The sequence below is a fragment of the Neovison vison genome, chromosome 4 (assembly GCF_020171115.1).
Source record: "Neovison vison isolate M4711 chromosome 4, ASM_NN_V1, whole genome shotgun sequence".
NCBI lineage: Eukaryota > Metazoa > Chordata > Mammalia > Carnivora > Mustelidae > Neogale > Neogale vison.
In genome coordinates this window covers 225,581,903-225,608,228 of record NC_058094.1, presented here as the reverse complement: position 1 = coordinate 225,608,228, position 26,326 = coordinate 225,581,903, and the positions used below count along the sequence as shown (strand labels likewise).

Genomic DNA, 26,326 nt, shown 5'->3' with positions numbered 1-26,326 from the left:
CTTCCTCCCCACACAGAGACGGAAGGCCAGGGGTAGGTGGGGGCCGAAGCGCTTTACTGTGGGGGTGGTATGGGGACTTTAAATTATTCACTTAAATAAAAACGAGGGAGGGCTAGAGAGAGCCCCCCCCACCCCAAGCCCCTGCTCCCTCTGTCCATCTGTCCCTTGGCTGTTGGTCCGGGCAGCAGCTACACAGGCATGGGCATCTCGTTGTACTCGTCCACGCCCTCCCGCTCATCGAACACTGGCTCCGCCTCATTAGCATCCAGCTGTGGGGAGGGTGGAGAACGAGGAGGCTGAGCCTTACTTCAGCCTGGACAGGGACCCCAGAGGCGGATGGGGGCCAGGGGAGGGGCAGGAGGCCTTACGCATTTCATCTCTCGCTCTGTGAAGATGCGCGTGAGCACCACCATGCGAAGGGGCACCGTGAGGATGAGGATGAAGGGGAAGGCCAGGGAGGCGGCCGTGGACATGACTGCCCAGAGCAGGGCCAAGCACAGCAGCTGCAGGGCTGTGAACAGGTGCATTCGGAGGGTCCGAACCTGGGGGTGGGTGCGATATGACAGGTGAGTCCAGGCTTCTCCCCAGCGCAGGAGGGCCCTGGTCCCCAGAGGGCCACATGGTCTGCCACCTCTGGAAGACATCCCCACCTCCCTCTGTGGGGATGGGGATGGAAGTGCCTTTTTGGGTGCTTACCAAAGCCAGGTCCCCACAGACCAGTCGGGGGCTGGAGAGGGAACCCCGCAGGCCAGGAGGGGGCAGGGGCGTGAGGCTCTTCCAAGTGGGGTCTTACCTTCTTGACGTAGGTCACATCTGGGTGGTGTTTGGGGGGCATGAGCAGCAGGTGGAGCCGCTCATAGAACTGGATCCCGTTAAGGGAGGTGACTCCCATGTACAGAAAGATTCCAAAGAGCACGGCCAGGGGGATCTGCCGGAGCAGATCCCCAATAACCAAGGAGAGACCTGGGGGAGGAAAGGGAGCAGCAGCTGGCCCCGGTGCTCCCTACCCCCGCAGACCGCTCCGGGGAGGGGTGGAGTGAGAGCTGAACTCACCTACAAGCAGGGCAACCAGCAGCCCAGTTACCCGCTGCTCCTTGACCTCCTGGATCTTGGGCTTGTCCCCAGGCGCCACAGCCTTGCTCATCACGGTGAGCGCGTTGGCGTGAGTGACGGAGCGCACGGTGGCAGCAGCCAGCCAGGGCAGGCCAAAGAGGGCACAGATGCCGCCCATGGCCACGATGAGCAGCAGGTCCAGGTGGAAGCCGGAGCCCTTCTGCAGCATCCGCTCCTTCTTGGAGATGATCAGCCTGGTGGGGACAGGTGCGCCCTGACGCCCAGCCTGGCAGACCACCGGGTCTCCCTAGAGCACCCAGTCAGGAACCGCTGTCTGCTTCTGGAACCCGGCGGTGCCTGCCCATTCAGGAAGAGTTTTGTCCCGGGAAAAGGCCCACCCTGTGCCGCCCTCCCTGTGGTTCAGGACAGCTTCCAACCTCCACTGTGCCCATCCCAGCAAACATCAGTGGAACGTTCTACTGCCTACAGGATAAATTCCAGGGGCGCCTGGGAGGCGCTGCTGGTTAAACGTCCGACTCTCGGTTTTGGCTCAGGTCGTGATGCCAGGGTTGTGAGATCGAGCTCAGCTCGGAGTCTGTCTGAGCTGCTTCTGCCCCTCCCCCTCGTGCTCACTCTCAAATAAATAAATGAATCTATAAAAAGGTAAATAAATTCTAGGGGCCAGCTTGGCACTCTGGGCTTCCCTCACTCAGTCCCCCGCAGTGGCTGGCCTTGCTGGGGTTCCAGCCCTTCCACAAACAGAGCTGTTCTGTCTGTGGAGCATCCCACTGGGCCAGGACCACTCACGTGGTGATCTGTGTCTCCATGAAGATCAGAATGAAAACCAGGATAGCCGGTAGCAGGCTGGCAACCATCATCCACACGGGGAAGGAGCTGTTCTCCCCTAGGGGGTTGATGACCCAGCCCCGCTTCTCTGGGGCTGTCACGGAGACGCCACTGGGCACGCTCAGCTTCTGGAGGGCAGAGAGTGGGGCTGAGGGCTGGTGAACTGTGGAGGGGAAGCCCCGAGGGGCACAGGGCAGGGTGAATGCCGAGGGCGTGCTGCAGAAGAGGCCTGGGGTCCACACAGGTAAGAGGCAGCTCTGGGGTTGGGCCGGAAGGGAAGAGCTGTAGCCCGGCGCCAGGCGGCATCTCCTTGCCGGACCATGAGCTCAGGCTCACCTGGGTATAGGTGTCCTCAATGCTGTAATCCACCAGCACCATGATGAGGATCGCGATGGGCACCCCAAAGTCCCCAATCACCCGCCGCACCTGTGGGCAAGCAGCGTGCTCAGAGGCCCCTGCCCCGCTCCAGCCCTGACTCAGTCACCCCTTCCGGCCCCCCATGCCCCCCACCTCGCTCCCTCTGGCATTTCAGCCCACACACCCGGCCAGGGAAGAACCGGCTATTCTTGAATTTGCGCAGGAAAAAAGCGATAAAGAAGGTGCCGGCCATGAGCACCAGCGACAGCAGGGCGGTGTTGGGCTGACCCCGGGGCCTCCCCTGCCCGGCTGGGCCCGCAGAGCTCCCGTTCCCCGGTCCCAGCGCAGCTCCTGTCGCACGCCACGTGCTGTTCTCGCTGTCCACCTCAGAGCTGTTGGCGACCAAACAGCCGTGGAGGGGGTGCTCCTGGAAGATCTAGGGAGAGGACAGAAGGCTCCGTCAGCCCAAGCGGAGAGATTTCTGGGCGCGGACGTATGCTGAGTGGGGTAGGCAGGGTAGGAGAAGGCAGGTCTGGCCTTAAGGGGCTTGCTTTTTTGGTTTCTAATTTTATTTATTAATTTCACAGAGAGAGAGAGAGAGAGAGCGAGAGCATGCACACAAGCAGGGGGAGGGGCAGAGGGAGAGGGAGAAGCAGACTCCCCGCGGAGCAGGGAACCCAACACAGGGCTCGATCCCAGGACCCTGAGATCATGATCTGAGCAGAAGGCAGAGGCTTGACCAACTGAGCCACCCAGGCGCCCCAGGGCTTGTCTTGTTGATCAAGAAAATGACTGGTGACCACATGTGAGCAAGGGAAATGGGATTCAGGCAGCTGGGGGGTGGCTGCAGCCAGGCCTGGAGGGCCAGGATACGGGGAGCAGAGGACCACGAGGCTGTGTCCTCTCCTAAGCCTGACATGGCCCGGCTCTGAGGCCCAGACTGTGACTGTGTGTGTCATCTCACGGGCCTTCCTCTTTGACACCTCTGGACTGTCCGCCACTTTAACAAAAGAACGTGTTACCTTTGTTATTAAATACGTGAGTTTTTAAGATCGACCTGAAGTCCCAGGATGCATGTTGGTGCCAGAGAGGGCGGAGAGGGGCCATAAGGAAGAACCAGCCCGTGCTCCGTGGGCTCCTTGGCCCACAGCCCAGGGGAGCTCCGGGCAAGCCTGGGACTTCCCACCCCAAAGCGAGAGTGAGAGTGAGGCAGAAGACGCCCCAGCTCCCCGCCAGCCTCGAGGTCTCGCCGCTCCTGACCCAGCTCTCCCAGCAGGGCCTGCTCACCTTAACCAGCTTGTAGAACGTCTCATAGATGAAGATCAGGGAGATGAGGAAAGCAAAGATCTCCTGGGTGAAACGGGACACGAAGCGCACCAGGAAGCTCCCCTCCAGGGCCACCATGAGCAGGGCCAGGAGCACCAGCCAGAAGCCGATCCACACGCGGCCTACCAGGTACTCTAGGTTGTTGCTGCTGCAGAACTGCGGGCGGGGGGCGCCATCCAGTCAGGGCCCAGAGCCCGGGGCCGAACAGTGTGGGCCCGTCCGGGGAATGGGGCAGGAAGAGCCAGACCCCCACCAGCCTGTGGGCCCTTACCGAGAAGAAGGCTTCCTCGAAGACCAGCAGGGGCCCGGAGAAGCCGATCACCAGCAGCGGCTGGGCCCCCAGCAGGCAGAAGACGACGCCCTGCAGCGCCGTGGACATGATCAGCTCTGACACCCCAATCAGGTCCTGAGTCTTCTCTCCTGGGGCGGCAGGACGCGGCTCAGGCGTGGGCAGCCGGGGCCGGGGCGTACCCTGCCTGCGTGGCCGGCATCCCAAAGCCTCGCCTTACCCAGCAGCCCCCCGAAGGTGATGGCAGGAGACAGGGCGGCGAAGTAGATGAAGATGACAGCAGCCAGGCACTGGGGGTCGAGCGCGTCCCGAAAGTCGCTCAGGTAGTGGGGATAGCGGCGCCGCACATCTCGGATCAGGCCCCCGAAGGGCCGGCCCGTCCGCCGGAGGGGATCGTCTTCCACTGCATCTGCCACCTCTACCATCTGCAGGAGCGCTGCAACCCAGGCCTCCGTCAGGGCACCCGCCACGACACCCGCCACGGCCCCTCCGTGCTCGGCCCCTCCACCATGCTCACCCGGACCACCCAGCCCCCAGCCCCCGCGGGCGGCGGCTCCCGGCTCCCAGGCCCGTACCCTTCTCCTGTGCTGACTTGGGCTCCAGTCCAGCCCCAGGGGGCAACAGCCGGCCCTGCTCCTCCCGCTTCTTGAGCATCTGGCGTTGGAAGTGGGCGACGGAGCGCAGCAGCTCCTCGCCCTGCACTTCCGAGGGCGGCAGCACCACGCTGCAGTCCAGGAAGGCGTTGATGGCGGCCAGCAGGTCCTCCCGCTCGTCAGCCAGGTAGGCTGCCTCGTGGAATTGCTGCCAAAGCAGGCCGGGGGCCGGTGAGGGTGCGGGGCGAGGGCCAGGGGTCCCGGAGCGGGGCTGAGGCATGTCCCCACGGGCACCGGGCAGGGCCTGACCTTGTCGGACATGAGCGTGGAGATGGAGCGGCCGATCTCGTGGTAGTCCATGTTGGCGCTGCTCGGGCCCAGAAGCAGGAAGAGGAAACGCACGGGCACGGGTACCTCCAGCACCGCGTCCAGCTCCACGGCCTCCCGCAGCCGCACGAAGGCCATGGTGGGGCGGGACAGGAACTCTACGCAGCCTAGGGGCGGGGGGGGGCCATCGTGGGCTAAGAGAGGGCACGGACCAGCCCCCCCAGACCCCCAGCTGCCAGCCCCAAGGTGGCACCGAGGCAGGCCGGGCTGTCGACACCTCCCACCCACAAGACCTGCCCACGTACCCACAAGGACCACTGTGGCCTCGGCATTCTCGGGGATCTTCTCCAGGAGCTTCAGTTCGTGCTTGGACTTGGAGCGCGTGATGCCCGCCGGTGGGGCTGAGGGTGGCAGCTCCCGCTGGGGACGCCAAAGAACAGAGCTCAGCCCAGCCAGGCCCCCCCCACCGAAGGCTCCCCACCGCCCCACAGTCCCCCCACCCCGCAGAGTCCCCCCACCGCATCTCCACGCTGGGATCACGCGCGCTACCTGGCCGCCCCCGCTAGCAGCCAAGACCTGAACCAGCCAGTGCCAACCCTCACCTCTCGTTCCACCTCTAGCCGAGTCTCGGGGACACCTCCAATGAGAGGCTCAGTGACATGGGGATCACTCTCGGCCCCCTGGCCGTGGTGATGCCCCAGCAGGGAGCCAAGGGAGCCGGCTGAGATGTTTCGAGGGAAGGAGAAGTCCTTCTCGTCACTTGGGTGGCTGGAAGCGCAGAGGGCGGTGAGGGAAGGAAGGCAGTGGTCACGGCGTGGGGCGGGTGGGCAGGGGCGGCTGGCGCGGCCTCACCTGTGCTTCAGGAGCAGGGCCCGCAGCACGTTGGCTCTGTCCTCGGCCTTGATCTGGTCGGAGATGACCATCTGCTCCACCACCTGGTGGGCCACCCCGGGCAGGGTCTGCTGGTCCAGGTCCAAAAGCACGGCCCCTGGAAGAAGGATGGCATGGACGGGCCCTCCTCCCCAGGCACGAAGTGAGGGCAGGGGGTGGAAGGGAGGGAGAACCGGGGATGAGGGGGCGCCCAGGTAAGCACAGTCCAGGGACGGAGCACCGGCCTAGAGGCCAGTGAGCGGTGCTCAAGACCCGAGCCCCACCACGTCTCTGACCCATCCTGTCCGTTCCTTCCGACCCTCTCTCCCACAGGGATGTGGTGGGGCTCAGCAAAGGCCACCGAGGCAGGGCCCTCCCAGAGGCCCCTTCCAAGAAGCACACAGCGCTCCGCTGGGGCACGCCAGGCTGTCCACTCAGGGCTCACTCGGTGAGTCACATGCTGCCTCCTCTATGTCCACTCTAGGGTCCTAGTTCTGCCCTCCAAACATGACACGGCCCATCTGTGGCCTTGAGCCATCGGAAGATGTCAGCCTCTAGCCTGGCCTCCTAGACTTCCCCCAAGTCCAACAGCTGCTCATGGGACAGTTTCCAGATCTTTCCACTGGTCACTGATCTGAATTACTATTTTATATAGAAATGGAAATCCTTTCAAAAGTGACCAGATCACCTTTCTGTTGAGGTCAACTTGTAGGAACGCAGAACTAGACAACAAACAGAAACATTTAAATGAAAACGGGGGTCGCCTGGGGGGCTCCATCAGTTAAGTAAGTGTCTGCCTTCAGCTCAGGTCCTGGTCTCAGGGTCCTGGGATCGAGCCCCTCGGCTGGGGGCCTGCTTCTCCCTCTGCCTCTGCCCCTCCCCCTTGCTGGTTCTCTGCCCCCCCCACCCTGTGGTCTCTCTCAAATAAAAAAAATCTTAAAAAAAAAAAGGGGGTGGAACAACTAACAGAACCAAAGGGCCCTGAGCAGCCGAAACGGAGGTCACAAAGTTCAGCGACAAGGCATGTGCATGTTGGCGTCTCACGCAAAGCCTGACAGCTTCCCTCAGAGCCCATTTACTCCTGGTTCTAAAGCAGTTCTGACAGCGGGTTTCTGAGTCCTCAGCTGCCTTCTCACAGCAACTGGGAGTGACTTCTCCAAAGGGAAGGAGGTAACAGACACAGACACAGAGCAGCAACATCAGAGACCTCAAGAGCCTGATATCTTGGTCATAGCCCTGGGGGCACCGGGCCAGCTCAGTCGCAAAAGCATGTAACTCCTGACCTCGGGGTTGTGAGTTCGAGCCCCAGGACGGCTGTACAGACGACTTAAAAATAAAATGCTAAAAAGAAAAAAACCAAAAACCGAAAAACCGCACTTTACATAGCCCTATAGATTAGATTAGATCACTTCAGAAAAATTTCCATCGACATTCTTTAAAAACATGTCACCATCCCAAACATACCAGCTCGGGTTATCTGAAAACATCACTTTAAGGAGCCATTTGCTAAAAATGCCAGATAAGAGAGCGGTGTCAACCCTGCCCTGCAGTCACCAATGACAGAGCCCAGCCAATGACAGGCTATGTGACGTCAGGAGACGAGGAGGCGCCTTCCTGGGTTAGGGTAGCATTACACACTGGGGGGCTCTGGTCCTCTGAGAACAGGCTCAGTCCACGAGATTTACCTGGGGCGGGGTGGGGGGAGGGCAGGGCAGGTTACCGTGGGCCAGGGTCCGGCGGAGCTCCAGGAGGCTGCGGAAGGAGAGGGAGGCCACATGGGGCTTCCCCCAGCGCTCCGTCTCCTCCTCCACATCCTCCTCAAATTTGATCCAGCGCGCTGTTTCCCGCCACTGAGGCTCCTGGTTTTTGTCCAGCAGCAACTCATTCAGCTCCACAAACACCTTGGGATAGAAGATGAGAGGGCACAGCAAGGTCAGAGCCAAGGGGCCCCAGGACTGCTCTCCAATACAGCCGGCATCGGGGTGGGACGTGAGCTGGCACGGCCCCAGGCACCACACAGGGCATGGGCCTCGCCCGATCCTAGCCAATCCGATTCTCTCTTTGCCTCGTCTATAGAACAGGAATACTACTAACCACCTCAAAGGCCTTTTATGGGGACTAAAAGAAAGCATACAAAACCCTCAGCTCCGTACACGGTGTAGCACGTGCTTGATGAAAGATCACCACGCATGCGCACACACTAGAATGCTGTATGCTCCCGCGTACACGCACTTGGTACACGTCGAACTGAGCAGGACACCAGAGCAGTCACAGCGGGTGGTACTGAGCAGAGGCGCGAAGGGAGAGAGCGTGGAAAATGTTCTGTGTGTGGGCAAAGTTAGCCAGCTGTGTACATGTGCAAAAAGTCACCTGAGCCGCACACTTAGCCCCAGTGCACTTCACTGGATGCTGACAGACCTCAATAAAAAAGGTCAAAAAAATCCACTGGAAGGGGTGGGTTTGAGGACCAGATCGCTGGAGCCTACGATGGGCAGGGTCCCTAAGGAACTGCCTGATGGATGGCTGACGTCCCCTGGGCTGTGAGCTCCTCTACAGAGCCTCCTCTAGCCCGAAGGGTCCTCATGCTCAAGGCCAGCTGCCAGAAAACGGCCAGAATATAGAAATCAACAGTGTCTGATATGTGAATCAGAATTCTAACACCCAAATCAACCATGTCAAGGACTCTTGTGCAGTGTACAACCTTCACAACTGCAGATAGCAGCCCTGGTATTAGAGATTATTACTGTGGGTGGGGGACAGGGAACCTGTGGGTTGGAAATGGACAGGGAAATAACGGAAGGGCAAGAAGTGGCGAACGGTACCTCATGGGGCTTGTGGGGGGCCCGGGGCCGGGCCCGAGGCGTGGGGCCGGGCTCTCGCCCTTCCCGGCCACCCTGCCCAGATGCCTTGGCATTCTTCCGCACCAAGTGCCGCCGCACTCCAGGAACGTCCTCAAACCGGTGACCTACAGGAGGCGGGGGCCAGGGTGAGGCTCCCGCTTTCTCTCACTCCTGCTCCCACCAGCCCTGGGCTTGGCCCGGCCAGCACTCACTCTTCATGAGGTCTAGGTCAGCGGTGGCCAGCGTCTGGGCCTCACTCTCATCTGTGGGGACTCGGGGCAGCAGGGCCTGCTCCGCCCCCGTCATGCTCCCAATGCGCCTCCTCTCCTGCAGGTTATAGCTTCGGTGCCCGGGCTGTGCTTTGGTCAGGGGACGCGCGGACGCCCCCCCGTCGTCCCCTCCTGCGGTGCCGCTGGCCATAGCCGTCGCTGCCTCCTCCACTGGGACTCTGGACAGACAGAGCCGCCGTGAGCCGGAGTCAGGCCAGGGGGATGCTGGACGAACCCGGAGAGGGGACCCCACCTGGACCCACCTGGACTCGCAGTGGGCGCGCACGGGGACCGGTGAGCCCCCCGCAGGCAGGGGCAGCCCTGCGACCCGGCTCTTCACACCGGCTGCCTCAGACCACCAGCCCCTCAGCAGCAAAGCAGAGCCGAGGCCAGCCCCCGGGGGCTGGGGGGTGAGGACAGCAACAGCTACCAGCGCAGGCCCTCCTTCCCCTCTGGCGCACACCCCTCCCCGTGGGCTCAAGAGGGTCACGGCTCCCAAGTTTCTAACCAAATGGAAGAAACTTTGAAAGTGCAGGCGGCTCCCATGAACTCGTCCTTACAGGTGCCTACTTTTGCTCCTGGCCCCGAACCGGGATGTCTCCTTCCTCTCAGCCCCTGCGCCCAGCCACGTCATTCTAACCTGCCCTCCCACAGCTCCAAGCCTGTGTCCCCCATTCACAATGAGCAGAGCCCCCGTCAGGCTTTCTTCCCCTACACCTACCCCCAGTGCTCTCGGTCCTGCTGGCACCCCTGCCCACACATCTGATCTGCTTTTCCAATGCCAATGCGCTCCCTGAGGCTCCTCCGCCTTCCCCCGGGCCCCTGGGCTGCCCGCCAGCACGAGTTCCCCGCTCGAGCCCCTGCAGACGGCCACCCTGTCTGTCTCCCCAGCGAGTCAGGCAGCCCATGCCCCACCCCCTTCCCTGCAGCCCTTCACGCTGCCTGGCACCCAGGAAACAGCAGGTCCATGATAATGGTGACCTTGAGACCCAGTTCAAAGTGATTTCCTCCAAGAAGACTTCTCTGGCTAACACCCCCAAACTCCAATCCCCCACTGATAGGGACCAAATCTGCCCTTCAGCATAGTGACTTTTTGATGCCATTTACCACGGTGGACTGGCAGCTCCCCAGGAGTGAAAGGGGGGGTCTCCCAGTCTTCTCACACCTTTGGGGCCCCATGTTACCGATCGGATGTTATCCAATCCCCAATCCGGCGCTCGATGCCGCCCTACCTGACGTCATAGATGGGGGAGGAAGTGTAGGGGCTTTGACTGCACACCTGTCCCGTGCTGGAGTAACCCATGCTGAAACCTTATTTCACACCATCCTTTAATCCCTGCAACCACCTTGTAAGAAAGTTCTATTATTCTTGGTTTACACAGGAGAAGGCTCAGAGAAGTTATACTTGCCCAAAGGGGCAGGGCTCGGATTTGAACCCTGATCTGAGGCTCCTGAGGCTCATGCTTTTTCCCCCACATCACATCACTGACAGCAGTAGGGGAGGTCTCTATCTGGGGACACCTACCCAGTCTGGGCCCCTCTGCTGGCCCGGGGAGCCGCCTCCTGGTGGGGCACTGGTGGGGGAGGAGATGGACTGGTCCTTTCTGCCTTTCGGTCAGCACCTTCATCCTCCTGCAGAAAGAACTGGAACAGGAACCCACAGGGGCAAGTGAGGCCAGGGGACCCCAGAGAGACACCTCCCCACCCTCAGGAGCCCTGCCCCAACTCACTTGCACAGAAGAGGGTGTGGAGGCTGGTGATGGCTGGGTGAGTGCCCGGGACCCCTCGGCCTCACTGGCCTCATCTTCATCTTCCTCCCCCTCCTCAATGGTGGGGGTCTCCCCAGTCGGGGAAGCTCCAGGGCGCCTGCGAGGCTTCCGTCCCGGGCCCTGGGGTGTCTTGCGGCGGCGGGTGTCCGGAGGCAGGTGGGTGGACAGCGGGTGATGGATGTGGTGGGAGGACTGGCGGTGGTCTGCGGGGAGGAAGGACCCGGCTAGAGGCGGGCACAGCGTCCTTCCCTGCCATCGCGGTCCTGAGCCCTTCCCACCAGACCCTGGGCCCCTTCCCTGCGGGACAGGCGACCCTCAGTGCCCTTGCCTCCCCCTCCCCATCGCCCCCTCACATTCAAAGTCTTCCTCTCCATAGCTGCGGCCGGGCTCCTCTCCTCCTCGGGACCCAGCCTCCTGCAGGATCTCCTCGAACCTCTCCACGCCCAGAGTGCGGTGAAGTTCATCTTCCTCCTGCTCAGGGAACCCAGGCGCTCCAGGGCCCAAGCTCTCCGGCTCTGGCTGTGAGGAGGCAGGGGTGGGGAGGACACACAGGGGCTCACCAAGAGGTGTACCCCGAACCCCCACCCTGTGCCGTGCTGGAGCTCTAGGACCCCCCCCACCCCGGCAGCCTTCCCCCCCAATGCCAGGGACCCACCCCCACTGGCCCCACTCCCCAAGCAGCCCTCCCCTAGGTTCCAAGACATCTGAACCCTGTTCTAGGGCAGGAGGAAAATCTCAGGAGGAATCCTGCGTCTCCAGCCCCGAGGTAAGGTGTGGGAACTGGCCAGTTCACATGGCTGACGGTGCACCAATTCCCTCTGCCTGGAGCACAACTACCGGCCTGAAAAGTAACTTCCGGAGGTACCCAAGCCTACTCTCCTGAACTCTCCCGATTCAGACTGAAACCTAGTCTCCCCCCCACCCACAGGAATCAGGAATGCAGCGCTTCCCCTTGTCAGGAATGCCCCCCCCACACGGCTGCACCCCAACAGGCCAAGGGGCCCCTTGGCTCGCCAGCCCCGCCCCTCACCCCCCCCACCTGAGTCATACTGCAGAAGAGCAGCGGACTGCGGGCAGTGGTGGCGGCCGGCGGCAGGGCTTTGGAGAGCTCAGCCTAGCTAAGCAGCCTGCTGCCTGGCCACAGTCTCTGTCCAGCGCACCCCCCCACCCCGCCCCGCCGGTCTCAGCTCCCGGCACCGCCAAATATTTGCTCAAGAGCTTCTGGACCTCAAGGGCATCAGGATCTCCAAGGGCGGGGTATAGAGCCCCCTCCGTGGCAGTGCCAGTGGCCAGAGCAAGGAAGAGCCAAGGGGAGGAGGGCTAAGAGGAAGGCGGGTCCCTGGGAGACACTGAGGTGGGGACAGGAGCTGGGAACAGGAGCGGCAGGGAGTGGCAGGGATACTGGACACAAGATACAGGAGTCAGGGGCTCGCTTCCCACCCCTCCTCCTCGCTTCCCACCCCCCCAACCCAGCAGCTCTAGCCCTCTTCCCCAAGCTCCCGCTCCACTCTCACCGGAATTAGCAGCGGGAGGAAGGCGGCGAGAGGCGGCCGAAGCGAGTGAGCTCGGGGAGCTAGCCAGGGTGGGGGCAGGGGGGTTGAGAGCCCCTCGCACCTGAGGCCGCAGGAGGAAGTCCATGGCCGGCAGGGGTGAACTTGGGAAGGAGGGGGAGGGGACCAGCCCGTGCCCCTTTCCCAGTCACGTGCCCTGCTGGGCCAGATGGCCAATAAGGGGCTGATTATGGCACTTGGGGTTAATCATTACACTCCCCAGGAAAATCAGGAGGGGGCCACGTGGGGCAGTGGCCACGTGGGGCCGCGCAGGGCGGGCCGGGCGGCACGTGGGGCCAGGGGCGGGCGTCAGTGCAAGCAAACTCTGCCCAGAACCGCTGTGTGAGGACGCTGCCGCCTCTAAGGCTGAGTCAGAAGCGGGTCGCCAGGTTAGAGACCCAGGTCCCCAAAGTTCCTCTCTCTCAGAGGCTAGAGAACCACCCGGATCTTCAGGAAACAGCCTCAGGCTCCAGGTTCTCAGCCTCCTGGAAGTGGCTGGACCGCCCCACCAATACCCATCCCAAACCCGTGAGACCCAGATGGGGTCAGGGGAGGGATGGAAGCACCCCTCCCCAATCCCTCAGAGGCTCCCTCTCCTCCTGAGCGCACGCACGCGCGCGCGCACACACACACACACACACACACTCCACAGTCTGCCAGTAGACCCTCCCCAAGACCACCTGTGGTGGGGGAGGCGCGGTGGGGCGGCCAGGCGAGCCGGCAATACTCACAGTACAGAAAGGATCTGCGCCCGAGGCGGGGCGCCGGGGGGCGCTGCTCATGGCCAAATCTTAGCCCTTTTCACTGTCACGGCGGCTTTCAGGGCAACAAGGTGGCGGCATAACCTGGGGGGGCGGCGGATCACGTGAGGGCAGGCCGTCGGGCAATCAAGTGCCCCAGCCTTGCTCAGCCGCCCCCCAACACACGCCCAGCCCGGGGAAGGTCGGGTCTCAGGAACTTCCCGCCAGCGGGCACCGAGGGATCTCCCTGCTGCTCAGGAACCTCTGGACTGTGAAGGGCTTTATGATGCCCCATAGAGACCAGAGAGCAAAGAAAAGAGTTATTTATAGGAAGAAAAAAAAAAAAACAGAGAGAAGACGATGGGGGGGGGCTGCAGAGGAGGCCACAGAAGGCCAAGTGAGGTGACAGAGAAGGTGCAAGAGACTGCAGAAAGGGGGGGCAGGAGTCAAGGCCCAGACCTACAGAGAAAGCAGCAGAAATCAGGGTGGGGAATGCAGGAAGAGGGAAGCAAAGGACAGGCTGAGCCAGAAACGAGAGCAGTGACCGAATTGTGGCAACCGAGATGGGCCGAACGGGAGAGGGGTATCCTGGGGAAAGGGAGACACCCCATGGAGCAGAGTGGGAAGGAAGGAAGGGAGAGACTGGAGAGAGCCCCAAACAGCCAGCAAGGGGGTGGCAGAGACACCAGACCCAGGGCTGGGAGGAGACACAGGACTGTGCCCCCTCCCCTGATGAAGGAAGCTCCCTGGGGGAGGGGCAGGAGCCCAACTCCACTCACTCAGTGGGAGGGAGGGAGACAGCGGGCACAGGCAGGACAGGCCTTTATAATGGGGGAGGGGCACGTGACGAACTGGGAGGGTGGGCGCCGAAACCCTGAAGTTCAGCCCTAAGGGGCAGTGCTGATCTCTCCCCTCCCCTAGCCCGAGGCCAGGAAAATCTGAGTGGCAGGGTTGCTGGCCTCCTGACTGTGACTGTCGGGGTGTCTCCGGAGGGCACTGTGTGGGGTGGGAAAGCAGAAGAGCTGTGGTTAAGGAACTTGCCCAGGGCAAGTCGGGGTACTCATTCCTAGTGGGGGAAGCAGATGTGGGGGGGCGGCACTCCAGGTTCTCAGGAGTACTGAAGCTCCCCAGTGTGTTGTTGGGGGAGGGGATCAGGGTTGATCGACTTAGGGCTCACTCGGGGAAAAGAAAGGTCAGTGTGGGGTCAGACAACATAGGTCTGGGGGGTCAGTCCAGTGGGGGGAGCCTGGAGCAACACATTCCTGGCAAGCACTCCCGACTCAGCTGACGCTCTCTTCACCTCCCCCTAGCAGGCCTTCAGCCAGGTCACGTTTGGTGTGGGGGAGAGGGGTGCTGGGGGGAGGGACCCCGGTCTGAGAAGGGTGCTGGTGTCTGCAGCACCTGCAGGTGCCCCACTCCTACTTCCAGGCTGTGCCCTCCGAGTACTCCCCCACCTCCCCACCCCCGCCCCGCCGTCCCAGAACACAAAGCAGCTTCTGTCCAGAGCATCGGTGCCGATAATCCGGGGTGGGGGCACATTCCGGGGACCAGCCCCGACCGGCCCAGAGGATTAGCATCTCCCCCACTCCCGCCCAAGGGATTAGCACCCCGGACCCCCACCTGGGCATTAACCACCCCTCAAGTAAACTCGTACATTCCACAGCTCTTCGATGTGGGGCTGGTGAGGGTGGAGTAGGGGGCGGAGGGAGGATAAAGTGGATTTCAGGCAGCGCCGCCCCCAACACCAAGCTATGGGCTTCCCACCTAGACAAGTCAGCACCCCCCCCCCAGCCCCAGTCAGGTCCAACTCTCCCGACTCCCCACCCAGTCGCTCCCTCTTCTGCCTGACCCCTTGTCCTGACCTGACCCGCCACCCCCTCCCTTCCCTGCTCCACCTCTCAACCCGGAGGTCCGGAGCAGCGGCCCGGGGGCACCCCCAGCCTAGGCACCCTGGACGGGCCTTAAGAATAGAGTAGAGGGTCGTAGGAGAGGGGTGTCGTCTGGAGCCCGCCCAGGAATTGGGAAGGCCAGCGGCGCCTCCGAGACTACCCCCTCCTGGTGGCAGGGGGCGCGGCACCCTCACTTTAGGTAACTCTAATAAGCGGACCCCGGATCCCGTTCCGAACCAGCAGTTCGCGCGCCTCCGCATCCTTCTCCCCAAGACCTCGCTTCCCCGCGCCCCAGTCTCCGCCCCTTCCTCCACTTCCACTCCCTCCCTGCTCCGAGTCCCGAGTTCCCCCCTTTCCTTCCCCCTCCCTTCCTCCCTCCGCGGCCCTGGCCCTCCTCCGCTGCCACCTCTCGGCTTACCCGCTTGCTCTGGACTTCGTGCCCCGGAGGTCTCGGGGTCTCTCCCCCTTGTTCGGCGCCCTCGCGCGCTCCCGACGACTCCCTAGTGCCCACCTCGGGGCGCACTCCCGCCGCTCCCAACTTCTCCCAACTCAACTTTCCCCCGCGCCGCGGGCAGGCCAGCCCCCTGCGTGCGCGCCCCCCGCCGCACCGTGCGCGGCCCCGCCGCAGCGGGTGGGGAGGCGGGGAGTGGGGGCTGAGACCCGTGGACGGAGACGCGCTTCCAGGCACCGCCCGGCACCGGGAGCTCGGCGCTCCAGCCGCCAGCCCGCTGTCCGGCTCGGTCCCGTGAGGCAGCGGCCCGGGCTTCCCCGCATGGGACTCGGGCACCCCCGGGACGCCGTCTCTTGGCCGCATTAAGCACTTCTGGGCGGAAAGGAGCCCGCCTCACGCTGGATATCCCAGACAGGAAAACGGAGACACAAGGATGATCGGGAAATTCCGGGCGGAGGAACTTGAAATACGGATGCATCGGGATCAAGATTCTCCCCCTACCCCCCACTCCCCAGTAATCCCCAGTGCCTCCAGGATAGGCCCTGTCTTTGCTTGGGGGTTGGGAGGGCGGTGGCCATAGGGGTAATGGCTCCTGGAGGTTGGATTCCCATTACCCTGAGCTGACCTAGACTTTCCGAACCCGGGAACTTCTGCCTCAGTGATACCCTGCGGCGACCTCCCTCCTCGAACCCTATTGTAATCATCACCTGCCGCTAAAGATTTCTGTACTTCTGGTTTATCTCAACTAAATTATAAATTCTTCCAGATAAAGAGTATACTTTTTTAATATGCCACTAGGTGAAGCACAGCATTGTGTATGCAGAGAACGTTCTGATATAAACAAGTTAATTGACAAATGTTTATCACCAGCTATGGTTCTGGTGCTGAGGAGTGCTGTTTGGGGCTGTTTTTGTCCAGTTCACATCCCTCAAGAATGCAATCATGAGACAATTAGAGAGGAGCGCAAGAAAATCTATAATCAACTCCTTAAGGGATGAGGTCAAGGCTGCTCCGAGTGTAGCATCTGTCTGTACTTCTGTGTGTTGAGGGCGGTAGTCAACCTGCCAGCCCTCGGCCACACCCTGGCTGACTCCGGTGGGCCCGGGTTCTCCAAGCCGGTACGGAGGGACGCCCAGCGTTCCAGCCAGCTTGCCTCGGGACGTCACGGTGTTGCGAGCAGCTGCGGTCAGGTGGGCTCCGGGACGACAAACGGGACCCAAAGGGCAGACAGGGGTCTCTGGTCTACGTTAAATCCAGAGGCACACCTGCCTCTCTTCCCAGCTCTGTGTTTCAGCTGGTCCCTGCGAAGTCGTTATCAAGGCATTGCTCAGAGCCATTCCTCAATCAACGCTGAGGTCTCCAGATGGCCTGAGGAGAGGTGGGAATCCGTATTGCTGTTGTCAGGAGATCGTTGGAACCCCAACGCCATCAGCCGGGTCAGAGAGCACCCATCCGGCCCGGGGATGCAGACTGCCAAACCCCAAACCCCAGAGGGCGCCCCACCCCCACCCTACTGCGTTCTGGAATGTGTAGCCCCAGAGAGGCCCTTTTTAAAAGAAGGTTGTGATCACAGAAAGGAATAACAAGAGCAGAGCACACTGGGAGCCGCGGCAGTACCGCGGCGAGGCCCGGAAAGCGGACACGAGATGCTTTCTGGGACTTGAAGTCCAAGGTTTTCCTCCGCGGTGGAACCGGAGTCCTGGGAGGCGAGTGCTGCAGAAAACCTCCGCGCAGCCTGCTGGGAGTTGTAGTCTTCCTGTGCCTAATGCCCCTTATATTGCTGGGAAATCTGGCTCTCCTTGGTACTACATGCCCCAGAAGCTCATGCGCAGACAGGAGGGCGGGGCAGGGCCGGAGGCTGGGGTGCCGCCTCCTCTGCAACGCCGGGGCCGGAGTCTTAGAACCCAGGGCCCGTAGGGGTCCCCGCGGCTGCCGCGATGCAGAAATACGAGAAACTCGAGAAGATTGGGGAAGGTAATGGGACTACGAGATGTTCCTGCCAGATCTTCCTCTGCAGACCCTTCGGCGCTCCTTGCAGCGCCGGCTTCTCTACCGTCAGCAATACCCACAAGCTCCGATCTCAGCACTGGCTGCAGCCTTGGCCCCGAGCTCAACACTCCTTGCAGACACCTCTCCTTCCCGTTAGCATTTCCCGCAGACGCCCCTTCCCAACCTTGGCACTTCCTGAGACCTATCTGCCGACCTTAGCACTTCCTGCATCTCCTGCCCCGAGCCTCAGCACCACTGGCAGAGCTTTCATCCACCACCACCGCCCCCCCCCACCAGCCTCAGTGGTCCATGCAGACCTCCGACCTCATTTCTGCCGGCCCTCTCTTTTCTCCCAGGCCTGCTCGCTATTTCCAGAACCCCCGGAAGCAGCGCCTTTATTACAGACTTCCCTACGCCGGCAGCTGCAGCCTCTCCCTGCTCCAGACACCCTTGAGCCGTCTGCAGGCACCTTCTCTGCCCCCACCCTCCCTGGCAGAGCTCCTCCATGCTGAGCCTTCACGCTGAATCTCTCTCTTTAGTCCTCCAGGCTTCACAAATACACTCCCACGCTGCCTGTTCTCCTGACAGGGACTTCCTGGGACCCTTGTCCCATCTTCCTCCTCACCCCTGACCTTCTTCCCCCAGGGACCTATGGAACTGTATTCAAGGCCAAAAACCGGGAGACCCATGAGATCGTGGCTCTGAAGCGGGTGAGGCTGGACGACGATGATGAGGTAGGACTGGAACCTCAGGGCCAGGGAGGGGGTTGAGGGCCCAGGCTGGGTGGGATGTGACTGTTGCCCGCCCGGCCCCCTCCCATGTGTAGGGAGTGCCGAGTTCAGCCCTTCGGGAAATCTGCCTACTCAAAGAGCTGAAGCACAAGAACATCGTCAGGTGTGTAGCTGGGCAGGGTCCTCCTTGCCTGTGTGGTCACTTGGAGGAGGGGGGCTTCAGAGAGGGGCTGGGCCGATACTGGGATCAGGGTTGGCTGAAATAGGGACTTGAGGCTGACATTTGCAGACATGCCTGGCTGAGTCCTTCCTCCTTCCTAGGCTTCATGACGTCTTGCATAGCGACAAGAAGCTGACTTTGGTTTTTGAGTTCTGTGACCAGGTGAAAGGGGGATTCTGGGGACAGTAGCCTTGGGAGGGTACAGGGGCCCAGACTGAGGTCAAACTCTGTCCGGTTCCCCACCCCCACCCCTTTCTAGGACCTTAAGAAGTATTTCGACAGCTGTAATGGTGATCTGGATCCTGAAATTGTGAAGGTGAGGGGCTGGTGTCTGGGAGACTCAGGGAGGCGGGGTAGGAGTCTGTCTTCAGTCTACACACTCTGAGCACCAAGTTCAGGCCCTGAGTGGGGATAGGCTGGAGTGTCAGGGAATAAGCAAGCTCTATTTCTGTCCTCCAGGAGCCTCCCTCTTTGCAAGCATCTTCACTCTTTGATCTGACAGTAACACTCTGCTATCAGTGATGTGATTTGCACTTGAGAGATGAGAAGATGAGATTCAAAGAGATTCATTCATTCATTCAGAAAATACCTATTGGATTCTTTGCTTTGTGCCAGGCACTGTTCTAGGCCCAAGACCAAGTGCCTTGTCCCAGGTTCCAGGGGAAGTAGTGCTGATTAATAATAGAGCATAATATATATACTGATGGCTCTGGGGTGTGTGCTTACCCGAGGCCATGTAGGGGAGAGATCAGTGCAGGAAGGTAGGAAGGCCCACTAGGCTGTAAGTTCCAGAAAGATTCGGATCAGGGCCCCTGTGCACTGTGCACTTATTAATACCTAGCCCAGTACAAAGCAGGTCCTCCATCATCACTGAAAGATGGGTGGGGTTTTGAGACAAAGCAGAGGGTGAAGAGGGGAGCATGGCCCATCAAGGGGGGAGGGCAGCTTCCTATCCAGAAGGTGTGATGCCCTCCCCTACTCCTCCCTCCCCGCCCAGTCATTCCTCTTCCAGCTGCTGAAAGGCCTGGGATTCTGTCACAGTCGCAACGTGCTGCACAGGGACCTGAAGCCCCAGAACCTGCTCATAAACAGGGTACCTCCTGGGGAGAAGGTGGGAGATGGGGCAGACTCAAGTCACAAGTGATGAGGGGAGCCATGCCGGGAGGCAGAGGCAGGGGGCCTGCCCTGAGACTGTTGCAAACCCCTCTCCCTGTCCCCATCCCTCCCCCAGAATGGGGAGCTGAAATTGGCTGATTTTGGCTTGGCTCGAGCCTTCGGGATCCCTGTCCGCTGTTATTCAGCCGAGGTGAGCTGGGGATGTGGGGTGTGGGATATGGGGTGGGGGGAGGGGATCCCCTGCGAGCAGAGCACCTTCATCCCCTTCTCCAGGACCCAAAACATTATTCTGCCCCACCCCCTGCCCCTCGCTGAGCCCCTCCTCCCCCCACCCCAGTCCTCTCAGCAGGGGGTCGCTGTGGGTGGGGTCTTCTCCAGGTGGTCACGCTGTGGTACCGCCCACCGGATGTCCTCTTTGGGGCCAAGCTGTACTCCACATCCATCGACATGTGGTCAGCCGGCTGCATTTTCGCAGGTGACACGCTGGGGGTCTGCAGAGCCGCGTCCTCTCCCAGTCACGTGGACAGATAGGGTCCGGAGTGTCTCCTCTGGGGAAGGGAGTGAGGCCCTTGGGGATGGGGCTAGAAGGCACAGAGGGCACCATGGGAAAGAGGGCTTCTTCGCCTGTCTCCTCCTCTCACACCTGCTCTTCTCACAGAGCTGGCCAATGCGGGGCGGCCGCTTTTCCCTGGCAATGACGTAGATGACCAGTTGAAGAGGATCTTCCGATATCCTTTGACATTTCCCTTCCCCTCGAGCTCTCTAAAGAGCAGGGGAGGCACCAGGCCGGCTCCATCGGTAGAGGATATAACTCTTGATCTCAGGGGTCATGAGTTTGAGCCCCACGTTGGGCCTAGAGTTTATTTAAAAAAAAAAAAATGAAGGGGAGTCAGGAGCTCCTGGAGCTCCAGAGTGCAGGGAGTGAGGGTGGCGATGGGCTGGGCCAGGAGAGGGCATGGCTCTGGGCGAGGGGATGGAAGGCAGAGGGCAGTGGACACCCCGATGTTCTCAGGGCTGATTGAAGCCACGAGCATGCTCCTCCAGCTGAGACGTGAATCCTTGGGACAAAGGACCCCAAAGTAGCCACAGGATTATTTGTGGGCAGAGGAGGGGGTGACTGGGTCATCAGGAGCAGACATCAGGGTTGAGGTCAGAGTATGAACGTGTGAAAAGTGCCTGGCACGCCAGGAGCACCATAAGTGTGCTGGGCCCCACCTCTGTCCTGAGCGATGGGATAAAGTGAGGGGACTGGGGATGGGCATGTGAGGGACGCCCCTGCCTGGAGGGGAAGAGCCCCTCACCTGCCTCTTTCCACCTGAGTGACCCTTGACCCCATGGACACGCTTCTGGGGACGCCGACGGAGGAGCAGTGGCCTGCCATGACCAAGCTGCCAGACTACAAGGTGGGATGGGAGATGGGGGTGGGGGGACCTCTTTACTCCACAGCTGTAGCAGCTCCAAGCCCCCAAACCTCTGGTCTGACTCTCCCTGCCCCCCCCCAGCCTTACCCGATGTACCCGGCCACAACGTCCCTGGTGAATGTCGTGCCCAAGCTCAATGCCACGGGGAGGGATCTGCTACAGGTGACGGAGGGCAAGGGTAGAGGGTGGGGTCCACAGACATTTGTGGGGGAGAGGTTGGGGGGAGGGGGCCACAGGCGGTTAACGCAGCCCGAACCCGCCGCGCCTTTCTTCCGTGCCTTCAGAACCTCCTGAAGTGTAACCCCGTCCAGCGTATCTCGGCAGAAGAGGCGCTGCAGCACCCCTACTTCTCCGACTTCTGCCCCCCATAGGTGCCAGGACCTTGGCCAGGCTGGGGCCTGGCCAATTGCAGCCTCCTCCCGGGAGGGGAGGAAAAGCAGGGGAGGCACGGTGTGCTGAGCTCCAGCTGTGCTGGGCCTGGCTGGGATGGCAGTGCTCTGGCCCGTGTTTGTCGCTCCCTCCATGGACTTTACTTAATTTCATAAATTGGCTCCTTTCCCACAGTCTGGCTGATGTGGTGGTACAGTGGCTCCGGGGGGGGCGGTGGCTGGGGCCGGGGTCTCTGCTCTGCCTTAGCGCCCTGCCCTCTACAGCCCTGCTTCCAGCTCAGACCCAGCCCCGCTGTCCAGTCCTAACTCCACTCCCCGAAGTGTCCTGAGACCGGGTGCTGGAGGCTCTGCCCCTCACCCCGATGGCTGGGCTTGGGGGCAGCAGCACCCCCGCTCTGGTGCTTATGCTGACACCTACCCCCCTTTCTCCCTCTGCCCAGAAGCGCTAGTCTTGAGGGCATAGGCAGCCAGTGTCAGAGTAAGGATGGGTTCCCACCAGAATGGGCAAAAGAGGACCAGGCCTTTTCCTCATGGTTCTCCCTATCCCAGCTGTATGTTCCCCAGCCCTCCCTTTTTCATCACCGGCACCCCCCATCCCGATCCCCAGGGCTGTAGGCTGGGACAGGAGAGATCCAGAGATGTGGTGAGATTAGGAACCCCCCTTCCCCAGCCCCCAGTTTCCCATATTTGGGATATAGAGAAAGAACAGGGACAGTGGGCAGTAGTGAGGTACATTCTTACTGGCAGGAGTGGGAAGGGAGGGTTAGGGTTAGGGGGAACAGCGGGGGGGGACAGCTGTTCCCATGGAGACGGGTGGTGTGCTGGCCCTTGGTCCCAGATATGAGCAAAGAGGCCTGATCTTCCCAGCAGGACAGCAGCTTGTGTTCCTGGCAGTAGGTAGTTCCTCCCGTCCTCTCCCTGCCTGCTCCCCCTACTTCTCCCCAAACTCTGGGCAGAGCCTTCTTCCAGCCGTTCTCCAACATAACTGCCCTCTCCCCGACTCCTCTCTGACTTGACATCTGGCTTTGGGCGCACTGTCTCACATGTCATTCTGATGAGCCCATTCACACGGGGCTGCAAAGGACAGGTGCCGTCCTATCACTCTCCTCCCAGAGAGATCTGCGGTGGCGGACTGCCACTCACCTGCGTCTCAGACACTGCCCACCGGACGCTGGCTGGCAGAGGTCTTCTTGGGCCTGAGTAGGGCTGACATTGGCCTGACTAGTCTGCCTGTAAGAGAACCAGCCGAGGCTGAGGCGCTAGAACTTTATTTGGGGTGAAGACGGCAGAGACAAGAGCAGGCAGGGCACGTCCTGGATGTGAGGGTGCAGCCCTGAAGACACAGACGTCAGGTCTAGAGCCGTGTGACGAGGTAGCAGGTGCGGTGGGAGGCAGACAGAGTCTTGGTGACAGCACAGGGAGGGGTGGGAGGCCTGGTGGGACCCAGACCACAGCGCTGGGACAGGAGGCCTTGTACCCACTGCCTTGCCCTCCTGAACCTGAATGGCACCCTCTAGATGGGACCTGCCCCTCCTCCCTTGAAATAGGGGGCCATTTCTTGTTACCTGGGGCCCAGGCTGAGGTGGGGACCTTGGGTTCGGTGGCTGCCCAGCCCTTCCTGAAGCTGTGGGAGGAGGGAAAGGGTCAGCGGTGGGGAGGAGTCCTCTCTCCCAGGACCAGCCGAGGTCACTGCACACTCCTCCCCCACCAGTCTTTCCTCAGCTGGGTAGGGATGGTGTTCTAGGCTTCAGGGGAAGGGCTGAGCGCCCATGTTGGAGATGACAAAGAAGAAGGGATTGTTACCAGATGGGTGCTAGAATGCCTTTGGGAGTGCTTTCGGTTCCAGAAGTATCCCAGGACCCTGTCCCGGAACACCTAGGGGCAAGCAGTGGGGGAAGTGGCCAGTGCACACCTTGCTCCAGGTCCTGTGGCCTGATTCCTTTCCCCTCCCCCAGCTGGGGCTCAGGCTCACCTCACAGAGGTAGTCCAGGATCTCAAGGATGGTGAGCAGGCTGGCTCCGATGAACAGCCCCATCTGGCCCCCAATGTCACCTGTGGAGCCCAGGTTACCCATCAGCTCAAAGCCACCTGCCCTGCCCACACCTCCCCAGACTCCTGGGTGCCCTGTGTGGGCCCCTGCGCGCACACACCGAGCAGTTCCGACACTTCGTAGGCCTTCTTCTGCTCCACTGTCTCATAGTTGAGGGCCTCGAAGAAGATGTCCAGCACCAGCACGTTCTCTCTGGAGGAAAAGAGGGCAGGAAAGCTCTTTGGACACCCGCTGGTGCCGGCTGCTGGGAGGAAACAGGTGCGCGACCGGCTTCCCGTCTGGGACTCCTTTAAGAGACCTGGGTCCGGCGTCATGGACCCCGTTTGCAGGAGAGACGGTGTCAGAAGGTTAAACAGCTGGCCCAGAGGCCCAGGAGCCCGGTGGTGACGTGCACACCGGTGTGCCCCCCGGGTGTGCGCACGAAGGCTCGCCCGCAGGGGGGGCCCGCCCCGCTCCCCGCCGGCCTGGCTCACGCGATGTAGGCCTCGCTGCGGTTGTGTTTCCGGGCCAGGAAGCTGGCGGAGGCGCGGCTCGGGATCCGCACCATGGAGAGCTCCTTGGCGTAACGCGTGCTAGCGCACGGGTTGGGGCAGGTGCACGCGTCCTTCCGCAGCATGGCGTCTAGGGGCCACAGTCGCCTGGGTCAGGGCCACCCGCCCGGCGGGGTCCGGGTCGCGGGGGGAGCCGAGCAGGGGCGGGGCTGACGGAGAAGTTCGCGCCTTACCGAGCGCCGGGTTGGCGCAGTCCTTGTACTGCTGGGGGCTGCACACTGGCGCGCCGCCTTGGGGTGATGGGGGAGGAGACAGCTTCAGGAACTGCCCCCGCTCTAGGCCCCTTTGCCCCGGCCCGACCCGGAACCCCCTCCTCCGCCCCCACCAGCCCCTTACCAGGCATATGCATCATTCGGCAGCCGCACTTCCGAGCCACATAGCGCGTCTCACAGGCTAGACGACACCCCATTAGACTATAGGGAGAGTGGGGGCCTGCGCTGGGGCTGGGGGGACCCAGGGGATCCGAAGGCTCCAGCTCAAAGTCGGGGTCCAGAGATGCGGAGCTGCAGTCGCCCCATGGTGGTGGCAGGAAGCTCAGCTGTAGTTGGTTGGTTAAGGAAGCACCAGGTACAATGTGGGGGTCACCGTGGGGACAGAGGAGTGGGGAACCCCCCAACCCTCTGAGGTGCTGTGGGTGGAGGCGGGGCTTGGGGGCCTTGGCGGGGTGGAGGTAGGGATACTTGCTGCTGCTGGCAGGACACAAAGGTCTGGTAGCCAGGGGCTGCCCCGAAGCCCAGCTGGTCGATGGTGGGCGGCTCCTCCTGGCTGTGAATCTGCACTCGGATCCCCACCTCAAATGGGGTCTCCTCTGCAGGGGAAAGGGGACCCTGAGGCCTGTGTCTCAGGACACCCCCTGCTGCAGTCCTCCCTCCCCAGGACTGTGACCCACAAACCCTGCCCCCTTTTCACGGGAAACAATGTGCTCTGGGGCCCTTCCTAGTGCCTCCTCTCCCTCCCAGAGCCTTTCATACCCCAACTGCGCCACGCTTCCAGCCTGACCCGTGGGCCCCATACCCATGTCCCTCCACACGGGCAGATACTCATCCTGTTGCACATCCAGCATGATCTCCAACCCGTTGCCCATGCCACCCTTGGGAGTGGTGAGAAGCTCTGCCCCGTCGGCGCCGGAATTAAAGGTGTAGCACTGACCCATCCGGGTGAAGATCTGTGGGTGAGCAGACACGGGACAGACCTCACCAGCGTACAAGGAGCCCAGCCAGCCCTTTCCCCCAGGCAAACTTGAGAACGACGAGACCTCTCCTCTCCCTGCCCTCCATTTGGTCTCTTTGACCACTGAATCCACATCTCAACACCCCAGTCTGTCCCTCATACTGGCACATAGAGTGGGACCCTCATGGGTTCCCATCACTGCAGCCCCTATTCCCCAACCTCCCACTCCCCAGCCCAGGGCACAGCCTATGGGACAAGTGTTTCTTTGGAGAATGGCAAGAAAGGAAGTGGATCTCGGTTGCCCTCCTCCAGAACTAGCAGAATGTTGAAGAGGTAGAGGGAAAACAAGCTGACTCCCCGGCACAGAGGGCTCTTCTGCCCTAGAGCAGTCCCACTAGATTCCCCCCAACCCCCAGGAGCAGGGTCTCCTCGGACCAGAGCTTGGGCCCAGAGCCAGCCTGGGTGGAGTGCCCTGTGCTGGGAGGCATGACCTTGCACACTGCGGTCCAGATGAGTGACAGGGAGGGGACCCCAAGGAGCACAGTTTCCTGGGCTGAGCAGAAACGCCCTGGTGGGATGGGGAGCTATGGCCTGGCTGGGAAGGGAAGGATCCCTGGCGTGGGTGTTAAGGTCCCCCGGCCTTGGAGGAGCCTGGGCTAGCAAGACTGGGGATGCCGGGTCCCGGATGGACAGGGGCTAGCCCGGTGCCTGGCAGTGCCGGGCTCGTGACCAGCTCACCACGGTGAAGTTCTCGGGCCCGCATGGCCAGCCTCGGTAGCGGCAGTCCAGCAGCATGTCGTCCAGGCTGTGCCCGGCCCTGGCGTACAGTCGAGCCATGTCGAAGGTGGAACTGGGCATGAAGCCGGGTGGTGCAGGAGGCTGGCCCAGGGCGCGCAGGAAGGCGGCATGGTCAGCGGGCTCCACACCCAGCAGTGCGGGCCCGGCCCAGTGCAGGTCGTTGGGCGTGAGGCGGGAGCGGCGCAGCGGGTTGATGTTGCACAGGGTGACGGCGGGGAAGGTGAGCCGGTGACTTTCACGCTCATCCAGGGCTGTCTCGTGGTGGAACTCCCCGTAGTAGCGCACCCTCTCAGCCACTTGGTAGAGGAAGGCGGCCAGTGACAGGAGCACGGCAGTGGCCCACAGTCCTCGGCGAGGCGTCAGGCCCCCGGGGCCAAAGATGTGGCCCAGCCCGTGCAGGGTGCAGCTGCTGGCGAACACGCGGATGTCCGAGGCCGGCCGCCGAGCCTCCTCTGGCCCGGGATGGGGCTTCATGGCCGAAGCCCGGGGCGGGGGACACTGAGAGGGCTGGGGAGTGGTGACCAGTCTGCAGGGGCTTGGAAGGAGGAAAGAGGGTCAGTCTGAGGACCAGGAGGTGCTAAGAGGATTGCGGTGGCCAGGCGGGGGTCGCTGCGGGTGAGGCGAGGGGAGGACAGGGATGGGGAAAGGAGCCCAGACCGGGAGGTGGGGAGGCGCTGGTGCAGCAGGTTTGGCTCGATGGTCTCCAGGAGCAAGCTGGGGTT

The 26,326-nt window shown here is 61.7% G+C and overlaps 3 protein-coding genes across 5 annotated transcripts; 1 reads left to right on the top strand and 2 right to left on the bottom strand.

Annotated features, from left to right (window-relative positions):
- Positions 1-33: 33 nt before the first annotated feature.
- SLC4A2 (solute carrier family 4 member 2) lies at positions 34-15,274 on the bottom strand. Of its 3 annotated transcripts, XM_044246847.1 has the most exons (23): positions 15,137-15,274; positions 12,821-12,934; positions 10,893-11,058; positions 10,501-10,742; positions 10,296-10,414; positions 8,714-8,949; positions 8,484-8,626; positions 7,382-7,562; positions 5,644-5,779; positions 5,394-5,559; positions 5,097-5,211; positions 4,774-4,958; positions 4,447-4,672; positions 4,092-4,307; positions 3,854-4,002; positions 3,544-3,738; positions 2,441-2,692; positions 2,236-2,325; positions 1,861-2,027; positions 1,054-1,307; positions 794-963; positions 369-542; positions 34-269 (listed from the first exon to the last, which is right to left on the bottom strand). In XM_044246847.1, the coding sequence occupies exons 2-23, from the start codon at positions 12,869-12,871 to the stop codon at positions 189-191; spliced, it is 3,714 nt and encodes a 1,237-aa protein (XP_044102782.1). In that variant the 5' UTR covers positions 12,872-12,934; positions 15,137-15,274; the 3' UTR covers positions 34-188. The 3 variants fall into 3 exon arrangements, with proteins under 3 accessions (XP_044102782.1, XP_044102783.1, XP_044102784.1); XM_044246848.1 differs by lacking the exons at positions 12,821-12,934; positions 15,137-15,274 and adding an exon at positions 12,154-12,236; XM_044246849.1 differs by lacking the exons at positions 12,821-12,934; positions 15,137-15,274 and having other exon boundaries at positions 10,296-10,344; positions 10,694-10,742; positions 10,893-10,913.
- A 1,748-nt stretch (positions 15,275-17,022) lies between these two features.
- CDK5 (cyclin dependent kinase 5) lies at positions 17,023-21,209 on the top strand. Its single transcript, XM_044244654.1, has 12 exons — positions 17,023-17,143; positions 17,804-17,892; positions 17,985-18,052; positions 18,211-18,271; positions 18,369-18,425; positions 19,107-19,202; positions 19,341-19,415; positions 19,604-19,700; positions 19,884-19,953; positions 20,568-20,628; positions 20,728-20,808; positions 20,931-21,209. The coding sequence occupies exons 1-12, from the start codon at positions 17,107-17,109 to the stop codon at positions 21,015-21,017; spliced, it is 879 nt and encodes a 292-aa protein (XP_044100589.1). The 5' UTR covers positions 17,023-17,106; the 3' UTR covers positions 21,018-21,209.
- A 1,092-nt stretch (positions 21,210-22,301) lies between these two features.
- On the bottom strand, positions 22,302-26,078 carry ASIC3 (acid sensing ion channel subunit 3). The gene is made up of 11 exons (XM_044244653.1): positions 25,545-26,078; positions 24,651-24,801; positions 24,317-24,444; positions 23,973-24,174; positions 23,810-23,866; positions 23,559-23,706; positions 23,186-23,277; positions 23,008-23,087; positions 22,839-22,910; positions 22,601-22,659; positions 22,302-22,468 (listed from the first exon to the last, which is right to left on the bottom strand). Exons 1-11 carry the CDS (start codon positions 26,076-26,078, stop codon positions 22,390-22,392), a joined length of 1,602 nt encoding a protein of 533 aa, XP_044100588.1. The 3' UTR covers positions 22,302-22,389.
- Positions 26,079-26,326: the final 248 nt, after the last annotated feature.

Bases quoted from the DNA above. Each gene is read 5' to 3' on its own strand.
- SLC4A2 (XM_044246847.1), bottom strand. From the start codon at position 12,871: ATGAGCAGCGCCCCCCGGCGCCCCGCCTCGGGCGCAGATCCTTTCTGT. The intron at 4,308-4,446 runs GTACGGGCCTGG...CCTGGGTTGCAG, and splicing joins CAAGTCAGCACAGGAGAAGG to CGCTCCTGCAGATGGTAGAG. The intron at 4,003-4,091 runs GTAAGGCGAGGC...CTGCCGCCCCAG, and splicing joins CACCTTCGGGGGGCTGCTGG to GAGAGAAGACTCAGGACCTG.
- ASIC3 (XM_044244653.1), bottom strand. From the start codon at position 26,078: ATGAAGCCCCATCCCGGGCCAGAGGAGGCTCGGCGGCCGGCCTCGGAC. The intron at 24,445-24,650 runs GTATGGGGCCCA...TTTCCCCTGCAG, and splicing joins GCCCGTGTGGAGGGACATGG to AGGAGACCCCATTTGAGGTG. The intron at 23,867-23,972 runs GTAAGGGGCTGG...CATCACCCCAAG, and splicing joins CCGAATGATGCATATGCCTG to GCGGCGCGCCAGTGTGCAGC.
- CDK5 (XM_044244654.1), top strand. From the start codon at position 17,107: ATGCAGAAATACGAGAAACTCGAGAAGATTGGGGAAG. The intron at 19,416-19,603 runs GTGAGCTGGGGA...GGTCTTCTCCAG, and splicing joins TCCGCTGTTATTCAGCCGAG to GTGGTCACGCTGTGGTACCG. The intron at 20,809-20,930 runs GTGACGGAGGGC...CCGTGCCTTCAG, and splicing joins CGGGGAGGGATCTGCTACAG to AACCTCCTGAAGTGTAACCC.